A 9,133-nucleotide genomic window follows, 5' to 3' on the forward strand; every position below is an offset into this window, starting at 1 on the left:
AACTAACTAATGTATTTTTTATTTATTATTAATTAATTTTTAATTAATTTACTCATATTAAATATTATAGTCATTTAATACCAGTAATGTCAATAAGTTCATTCATCTATTAATAGAGAATAGATAATAATAATAAAGGAAAAAAATAAAATAAATAATTAAATATTAAAACCTTTAATTATTAAAGGAAAGAAATTAAATAGAAAAAAAAAAGGTAACTAAACCTAATTTCTGTATTGTTAAGTTGTACAGAGGGAACTTTAATTTTTGAAGGATGAAAATTGAAAAAGGAGGGTAAATGAGAAAGCGAAATGCGACAGAATGATGATGTGGGACATAGGGAAATGCGAAGTCATGTCTCCCTCTTCCACTGGCACAGCATAGCATTGGCATGCCAAAAAGCAAGTGTTCCCTACGTTCCAAACCTTCATCATCGTTTCTATATATATCAAACCCTTCACCCTCTCCCTTTTCCCACCACCTTTCTCTTTCCACTCACACTCCTATGCTTCTGCATTCTTCTCCGTTTCACTTCGAATGTGACACATATATTGCTCACTGAACCAGGGAGGGAGCACGTGCAACAAGTCTGTTTCTTCACCTTTTTACAACCTCTTCTCTTTCACCTTAATGTCTACCATGCTTGTTGGAGCAATGTTCCACAAACTCACCACAGTCATGACCTCTGATCATGCTTCTGTTGTCTCCATGAACATTTTTGTTGCCCTTCTGTGTGCTTGCATCATCATCGGTCATCTGTTGGAAGAGAACCGATGGATCAATGAATCCATCACTGCCCTTCTAATGGTCAGATTCTTAGTCTTTTATACCTAGTACTCTCAATATATATTGCTTCTTCTTTTTCTTTCTTTTTTCTTTTTTCGTAGCTGTCGACATTGACAAGTTTTAGAAAAAGTACGGTTTTTCTTTGGCAGGGTCTTTGTACTGGGGTCTTTATACTGCTTACTACTGGAGGAAAAAGCTCTCATATACTAGTCTTCAGTGAAGATCTTTTCTTCATTTACCTTCTCCCTCCCATCATTTTCAATGCCGGGTTAGTTCACTATTCTTTTCTACACTTTCCTTTCTTTTCTTTATTCAGCTTTTAGTTACATGCTGAAGCTGGGCTGAACTGCATAATTTAAGATTCATTGTAGTTGAGGAAACCGATAAATGTTTCACTCAACTGATGCTTTAATCTGAATAAATTTGATTAAATGACTCACAGCAATTTCAATTTCTCTTTTATTCTTTAACCGTTCCAGGTTTCAAGTGAAGAAGAAACAATTTTTCCGCAACTTTATGACTATTATGCTCTTTGGTGCAATTGGTACTTTGATATCATTCTGCATCATATCACTGGGTAATTGAAGTCATCCTCTAATTCTTCTTTTACGACAGATTACATTAAAAAGTTATATCAAATCATATTTGGTTGTGTTGTCCAAATTTGTTTATAAGTTTTATTGATTTGAATAGGTGCCATACATTTTTTTCAGAAGTTGGACATTGATTCCCTCAAGATTGGAGATTTTCTTGGTGTGCTTAAATTACCTCCTCCCTTTACAATACTTTGTTGGAATTAACTGCAAACTTAAAACATTTCCTATATCCTCCTATTTCTACTTACCTGAGTCAACTGAATGCAGCAATTGGAGCAATATTTTCAGCAACAGATTCAGTTTGCACGTTGCAGGTATATAAATGTCTGAAGAAACACTGTAAACTTTCTCTCTTTCCCCTTACATATACTGAAAATGATCATATGTATTTGTATGCTTCAGGTTCTTAATCAGGATGAGACTCCTTTACTATATAGCCTGGTCTTTGGGGAAGGAGTAGTCAATGATGCTACCTCTGTAGTGCTCTTCAAAGCAATTCAAAATTTTGACCTCTCTCACATTGACTCAAATACTGCCTTACAGTTAATAGGAAATTTTTTATACCTATTCATTGCAAGCACTGTGTTGGGAATCTTTGTAAGTTTTCCAGTCACTTTCTAACATGTCCCCTCTTTTTTCTCTGATGCTACTGTTTGCTTGGGATCATTGGTGTTTCTTTTCGTTTTTCAGGCTGGATTGCTTAGTGCTTACATAATCAAAAAACTCTATTTTGACAAGCTAATAAGGTTTGTTTCTAATATTCCAATACTTTGCAATATGCTTCACCCCTGCAATGAAATATCTCACAAAATTGTTGGCGATCATTCTCTAATTGATTTTCATGACAAATGTTAGGCATTCTACAGACCGTGAGGTTGCTCTCATGGTACTCATGGCATACCTTTCATATATGCTGGCTGAAGTAATGTTTTTCTCGGAGACTCTTCATCACCCTTTTAGCATAAATAATTCCAATGCTAACTAATTTATTTTTTTGGCAGCTATTTTCTTTGAGTGCCATTCTGACTGTTTTCTTCTGCGGAATTGTGATGTCTCACTACACGTGGCATAATGTAACTGAAAGTTCAAGGGTGACAACAAAGTACGTGAAATTAATTCTTCAACACATCAGACAATTACAATATTGTTTCTAATGATATTAGTTTTCACTGTTTTGAATTTCCCTGGTGCAGGCATGTTTTTGCCACTTTGTCATTCATTGCTGAAATCTTCATCTTCCTCTATGTGGGGATGGACGCATTAGATATAGAGAAGTGGCGAATCGTAAGTGAAAGGTAAAAAATTTCTGGATGAAATCAAACTTGCTTGAAACTTCTCTGTCAAGAGTGAAATTGACATTGTGATCTCTTCATTAGCCCAAGAAAATCTATTGGGGTCAGTTCGTTGCTGTTGGCACTTATTCTAGTAGGAAGAGCTGCATTTGTTTTCCCTCTGTCCTTCTTATCAAACTTGCTTAAGAAGTCTCAATCTGAGAAAATTGAGTTAAAGCAACAAGTATGTGGTTTCCTTTTGATTTCCTTGTCAGGGTGTTGTTGATAACTGAGGAGTTTAATATTCTTATCGTGATTTTGTTTCTCAGGTGACAATTTGGTGGGCTGGTCTCATGCGTGGAGCAGTTTCTATCGCACTTGCTTACAATCAGGTGAAGGAATCAAACTTCATTGCTTTCAATTCTTCTCCTCTATGGCTAAGTTGCTGGGTCTTTTTCATTAAATAATTACTTTGTCACACGCAGTTTACTCGGTTGGGCCATACTAAATTGCGTGAGAATGCCATCATGATCACTAGTACCATCACTGTTGTACTCTTCAGCACATTGGTTAGACGCTAATCTTCTCTTGATCAGCACATTGGTTGCTTGAGGATGTTAAATTAGTACATATATGGTCAAATTAACACTTTTATCTGGTACTAGTTAGTTAATCTGTGAGTTAGAGTTTTTCAATGGAGTAGTAAAGTAGGACCATGGAAATAAACAAATGGTTGAACATGAGAAAACATAGTTTCTTGGTGGATTTGGAGAAGTGTCATTTTCTTGTAATGAAAAGGAAAGTGTTGTTTGATAGGTGTGATTCCCCAATGATAAAATGGTTTTGAAATGATGTGCAGGCATTTGGGTTGATGACAAAGCCACTTGTAAGGCTATTGCTTCCTTCGTCAAAGCATGTGATGAGCTTGGCGTCCCCACCATCGACACCAAAATCATTCACAGTGCCACTTCTTGGCAGTGGAAGAGAGGATTCATCATGGACCAATGGTGGCACCCCAAATGGGCCTCCTCCAACCACCACCTTTAGAATGCTACTAAGTTCCATTCCTACTCGTGGGGTGCACCACTATTGGCGAAAGTTTGATGATTCTGTCATGCGACCCGTGTTTGGTGGACGAGGTTTTGTGCCCTATGTTCCCGGGTCACCCCTTGAGCAAAGTGTTCATCAGTGGCATGCCAGTTAGAGCAAACACACACATATATATACATATATATAGATACTGATTATGTTTGATGATTATGTGATGGATTGAAGAGGGTTTGGGTGTGGTGTATGTAAAATCGGCTTGGCTTTGGTTGTGTGCACTTTTTTGTCAAATAGTTTTACAAGATTTGAACTTGAGATGTAGAAGAAGAAAAAGACATGAGAGAAGAATTTTTGGTGACCCTGATTTTGCTGACCTAGGAAAAGAAAAGGGGTTGTTTGGTTTTTAGTAAAGTTGTTAACTTGATGATGCTGCTGCTGAGGTGATTGGAATTTTGTGTGTATACATGGTATTGGTGATGCAAAGGTATTGACTATAGTTTTTTGCGTTTGCTTGATTGTTACAATCAATTTTAAAGGATAATTTTGTGGGTTTTGAAGGCACAGCATTTGTAAGTATGATGTTTGATTTCTCACTCAAGCACTTGTTCTGTATATTCAGCCGCAATTAACATAAATAAATATTTTATAATGATAATCTAAATTGATTTTTTATCATAGAATTATTATGGACAAGGATAATAATATATACTTACTTACAATAGTATTTATGGAATGAATGTTAATATATTTTATTTATTAATTTACATATTTATATAACCATAGACAAATGAAATGTGATCCTTAAACCATAGAATCCTTATTTAGAGAAATAGCTAGTCGTTCTTGATGGATTTAATATAATAAGCGGTAAGTTTTATCTTATTTTAATCTTACTAAATTTGGATTGATAAATTTGTACAATTTTCGTATATGGATAATTTTAACTTTGTATCTGAAGCTCTTTTAAGATCACGCTGATTGGGCTCATCTATGGAATTGAGCTAAAATAGTGAATTCTAAAACTGCACATAAATATCTTAAGGGCAGCTTCCTGCACCACCATAAATTTATTCCTAATTTGAATATCATTTTTATACTCTACAATTTGAAAATCTTTTATTGGACTAAACTAGATGCGAAACAAGTGTGCTGCACTGGTTTGATTTTTAAGTGTAAATTGTAATTTGAACATGTAAAAAATATACAAATAAACGAAAAAAGTTTATTAAGTTACAATTTATGGCAAATTATGAATTGTAAGTATTTTAAAGATAATACAGGATTTTTTTAATATCAATAATGTGAACTGTTGAGTTTTTTTAATGAAATTGGGATTAAAATTTACCTCCGTAGAAGAATATACTAATAAAAAATGTTATCTAAAATCATTTAAGGAACAAACCAAAGTATCAGAATGCTGGTTATTATACTTGTATTAAAAGGCTCAGTTCACTTTACACTGATTCACAAAGCTTTCATCTCTGGAGTAAGACCATCACAATAAACAAATGAACCATCCTCTATCTCAGTCATATCATTACGGAGAAATCCTTGATTTTTGAAAGTGTGGTATCCTATACAAGCAGTTTTCTCTCTTAAGGATGCCTATAATATCCAAAATTATATCCAACTGCCATGCTGATCAGAGCAACCATGCAAACAAATAGAAATGGAAACCCACCCTGAGTTCTTTTCCTCGCGATTTCCCTCTTCAACAACTCCTACCAAAACATGAAAATTTTTATATCAATCATCAAATTAAAAAAAAAAAATACCATTAATCAGAAAACTTAAATGGTTATTATCTCAATAAGAACACCCCACAATTGACAGCACATAAAGATGAGGATCCTTTTCTCATTAGACTTATGTCAAGGAACAAAAATAAAACCGTACCAACTCTTTCTTAAGCAAGTCTTTTTCTTCCGTGTTCTTGCGCCTCTCCTCATTCAGCTTAGTGATGGTTACCGTGACCTGCAGAGATTCTAAACATGTTGATTGCTTTCATTTCTGAAGTTTAAAAAAAGTTAACGAGATGCAACTTAAGGAACTAACTCCACGCCCTTGACTATAAGCTGAGATAACATTTGTAAAATTAATTGATAAGACAGACATATAACCGTATAAAAACCATCTGTGACAACTTTTAAACAACTTTAGGAACTAGGATACAGAAACAAAAGCATGTTAACTTCAGTGATACTGAAAACGGTAGAGTTTGACAGCGATTCCTATTTAGTAACGTGAGCAATTAATCAAATATTAGATACCTTGAAAACAAACATTATAACATTTTCTTTCCCATTTAAGATACTAGAGTAATCAATTTCAGATATTTGGAACTAAAATTGTAATGAAATTTTAAGTAAGATTGGAACATTGAATAGAAAACTAACACACGGCAAACAATTTGTTTGGATGGTTGTTTCTAAATATTTATAAGAAAAATAAGTAAAATATTTTTTTCGAAAGTTGAAAGTAATTTATATTATTATTTTTTTATCTTCACTAGTCTAAAAACATATTTTTAATTTATGCATAGAATAATTTCAAATTTACAAAAAGTTTATTTCCATCTTTTTATAAATGTTTACGGAAACATTTACCCATATCTAAAATTTAATCTAAGTTCACGATCTCTAACCTCTCTCAGCTTTGAATCCATTATACTAAGCTTTGACTTCAATTCCTCAGATTCGTTATCTGAATTCAACTGCACGTCGTCCTTTGCTACCTTCATGTCACCCATATTCTCCGTTTGTATTGGGACTACATCCTCATCTGCTCTATCCTCCTTCGTATCCTTGATTGGTTCCAAACCTTTATCTTCCTCTGAAATCTGATACATATAAAAATAGTAAATGATAAAGTTATAATATATCAAGCGATGGGACAGAAAACCACCATCACGTTGAACCAAAATTATAGCTATTGGTTCACGCAAGTTAACGTTGTTATTCAGAGTACATCACAACAAGTCTACAATATATTTTCCGAAAAAAAAAATATATCGTATTCAAAATGAAATCAACTCGAAAGAAAGAGAGAGAAATTGAAGTTCAAAGGGGAATGATCGGAAGGAGGAGCTCACTGTGCGAGGAGGTATCTTTTCAACTCCACTGAGCACCCTGTCTTTGTGCACATCAATTTCGTTGGATGGATCATGCTTCATATCACCATTTACTGGAAGCAACACCGGAGAAGACGATGGGCTGATGAGGACTACCCTCAGTTTCTTCTCCTCAATAAGCCTTCCACTGTCTTTTGCAAACTGTCGAGAGAGAGCGGGGGTTTATAATCGATCAAAACTACCTAAAAAGCAATATTTTACAAGAAAAATGTAGCAGAAACTAGAGTTGAACAGTTGTCTAAAAATCCTTGTCCTTCACATATTACTGGCATCTCAAATCATGGAGAAAATAGATAAACAATGAACTCTGGTTTATAGACACTCCCAATAGTATCGCCGACTTTTGATGTCAGTATTATACACATTCAAATTCATCCTTATTCTCACCTCAATTTACTCTTATCAATTTTTTCAATGCATTACATTTACCAATTTTTCTTTCTACTCTCTCTCTCTCTCTCTCTCTCTCTCTCTCTCTCTCTCTCTCTCTCTCTCNATTTGTTTTAGATAAAAAATGGCTGAAGGGACAAACTTACAAACTCAACACAAATGGAATCGAAGGAACATTTGATGTTGTGTGCGACACTGCTCGTCTCTCTCTCTATTTCTATATCTACATATGTTGTGTTGAGTTGAAGCCTTTTAACTCAACTCAACACAGCACTTTCGACTCTCTCTCTCTCTCTCTCTCTCTCTCTCTCTCTCTCTCTCCTTCCATCTCGTGTCATTCCATTTGGGAGTTGAGATCAGACCCCTCATCTCTTACTCTCTGTTCACAACTCCTCTATCACATAACATCTATAAATTTCCTATCCTGTTATCTCTCTCGTCGTGTCTACATCGAAAGGGGTTGTCTACCAAAAATCTTCCATAAACAAAATAACCTCACCATATTATACGTGATGTCATCTTCCGTGGCTCCAAACGGGGCAACGGTGCTCTGAATCAGAAATTTGTCTTTGCATTGCATATCAGGCGGTGCATCACGCTGAGCTTGCATAGTAACTGCATCCAACACACACATCACAATAAAATACAGAAATCATACAACCATATCCGAGCGCGTTAAAAATTGTACTGATAATATCGGAAAAATACCAGTAAAATCACATTTGTCGTTGGGCTTGATGATGCCCATGTTGGGTCTGACACAATATTTCTTCGGTGACGTTGTTTTAACCTGCGAGCAGAGAGTAGTGAAATACAGATGTGTTTTTTGTTATTCTCGCGCTGACATTGGCATGCGATTCGTTTGGCTTTGCTGGTGATTAGATACAAATACAAATGTGTTGGCTGTTTTAAGGGATAAACCAGAAAAAATCGACAGCAATAAACCATGATTCGACCCATATAAGCAAAACAAAAACTAAAGACCCATAGAAGCAAACCAAAACTTTAAGGTAAGTCAATGAGAGTGTAGACATTATTCCTTATATATGCTGCTCAACATTCTCGTCTATTTCCAATGCGTCACAACTATAATTCCTAACAAAATGAAAAAGGGAATGGAATGGAAAGAAAAGAGGGGAAATGAACGGTACCTTAAACGCGATATAATGATCAGTTTTGTTCCCAAGTTGAACCAGAGATGAACTTTGTTTCCTCACTTCAACTAACGGAAAAAAGAAGAGAAACCACAGTGTGATGTGATCGTTACAAATTATGCTTAAAGACAGACCAATATTTTGAATTCAAAAAAAGAAAAAGAAAAGATAGACTTACAGACGAATCGGAGCTCCGGCGGATCGATTTGAAGAAGCTCTGTAGCCATGGGTGGTTTAATGGGTTCTGTGTTCTGCAAAATGAGAATGCTAAGAAGAAAGAATCTAATAGAATATAATAGAACCCTAATCGGAAGAAGAAGAAGAAAAAGAAGAGTTGTTGGTGGTGAATGAAATGAAAAGAAGAAGCGAAAAGAGAAAGAAAGAGAAGAAAGAAGCGTTGTTGTGTTGCCATGAGTTGAGTTGTTACTTTGGAATGGGATGGTTGGCGTCGTCAGTTACGGAAGTGGGCCCCACTCACTCTCTGCGGTTCTAACCATTCCTTTTTACCTTCTTTTTAAACACTCTCTGCTCTCTCTTCAGCTAATAACCCCCTTATTTCTTACACCTACCTTAACCTGTCCCTCAGATAATGCTATTCATAATAATTTATTACTAGTAATTAAATGTAATTAAACAAATCTCATGAAGCATAAACACAATAACAATTATTTCCCGACACGTTTAATCTAAACTTTTTAAAGTTTCATTTGGCGTTGCAATGTATTATTTAATTTAATTATTCACTTAAAAATTATATAA

At 34.9% G+C, this 9,133-nt stretch overlaps 2 protein-coding genes across 3 annotated transcripts; one reads left to right on the forward strand and one right to left on the reverse strand.

Moving 5' to 3' along the window:
• The first annotated feature begins 475 nt into the window (after nucleotides 1–475).
• LOC106766821 (sodium/hydrogen exchanger 2) lies at nucleotides 476–4,257 on the forward strand. The gene is made up of 14 exons (XM_014651583.2): nucleotides 476–807; nucleotides 936–1,054; nucleotides 1,266–1,363; nucleotides 1,480–1,539; nucleotides 1,650–1,696; nucleotides 1,785–1,979; nucleotides 2,073–2,128; nucleotides 2,238–2,304; nucleotides 2,384–2,484; nucleotides 2,576–2,677; nucleotides 2,759–2,897; nucleotides 2,983–3,045; nucleotides 3,139–3,222; nucleotides 3,513–4,257. The coding sequence occupies exons 1-14, from the start codon at nucleotides 631–633 to the stop codon at nucleotides 3,855–3,857; spliced, it is 1,653 nt and encodes a 550-aa protein (XP_014507069.1). The 5' UTR covers nucleotides 476–630; the 3' UTR covers nucleotides 3,858–4,257.
• Nucleotides 4,258–5,088: 831 nt separating this feature from the next.
• On the reverse strand, nucleotides 5,089–8,858 carry LOC106767536 (vesicle-associated protein 2-2). 2 transcript variants are annotated; one of them, XM_022784064.1, is made up of 9 exons: nucleotides 8,802–8,858; nucleotides 8,553–8,625; nucleotides 8,372–8,442; nucleotides 7,929–8,010; nucleotides 7,720–7,835; nucleotides 6,792–6,971; nucleotides 6,345–6,539; nucleotides 5,597–5,674; nucleotides 5,089–5,421 (listed from the first exon to the last, which is right to left on the reverse strand). In XM_022784064.1, the coding sequence occupies exons 2-9, from the start codon at nucleotides 8,599–8,601 to the stop codon at nucleotides 5,296–5,298; spliced, it is 897 nt and encodes a 298-aa protein (XP_022639785.1). In that variant the 5' UTR covers nucleotides 8,602–8,625; nucleotides 8,802–8,858; the 3' UTR covers nucleotides 5,089–5,295. The 2 variants fall into 2 exon arrangements, with proteins under 2 accessions (XP_022639785.1, XP_014507942.1); XM_014652456.2 differs by lacking the exon at nucleotides 8,802–8,858 and having other exon boundaries at nucleotides 8,553–8,767.
• Nucleotides 8,859–9,133: the final 275 nt, after the last annotated feature.

Source organism: Vigna radiata, chromosome 7 (assembly GCF_000741045.1).
Source record: "Vigna radiata var. radiata cultivar VC1973A chromosome 7, Vradiata_ver6, whole genome shotgun sequence".
Lineage (NCBI taxonomy): Eukaryota > Viridiplantae > Streptophyta > Magnoliopsida > Fabales > Fabaceae > Vigna > Vigna radiata.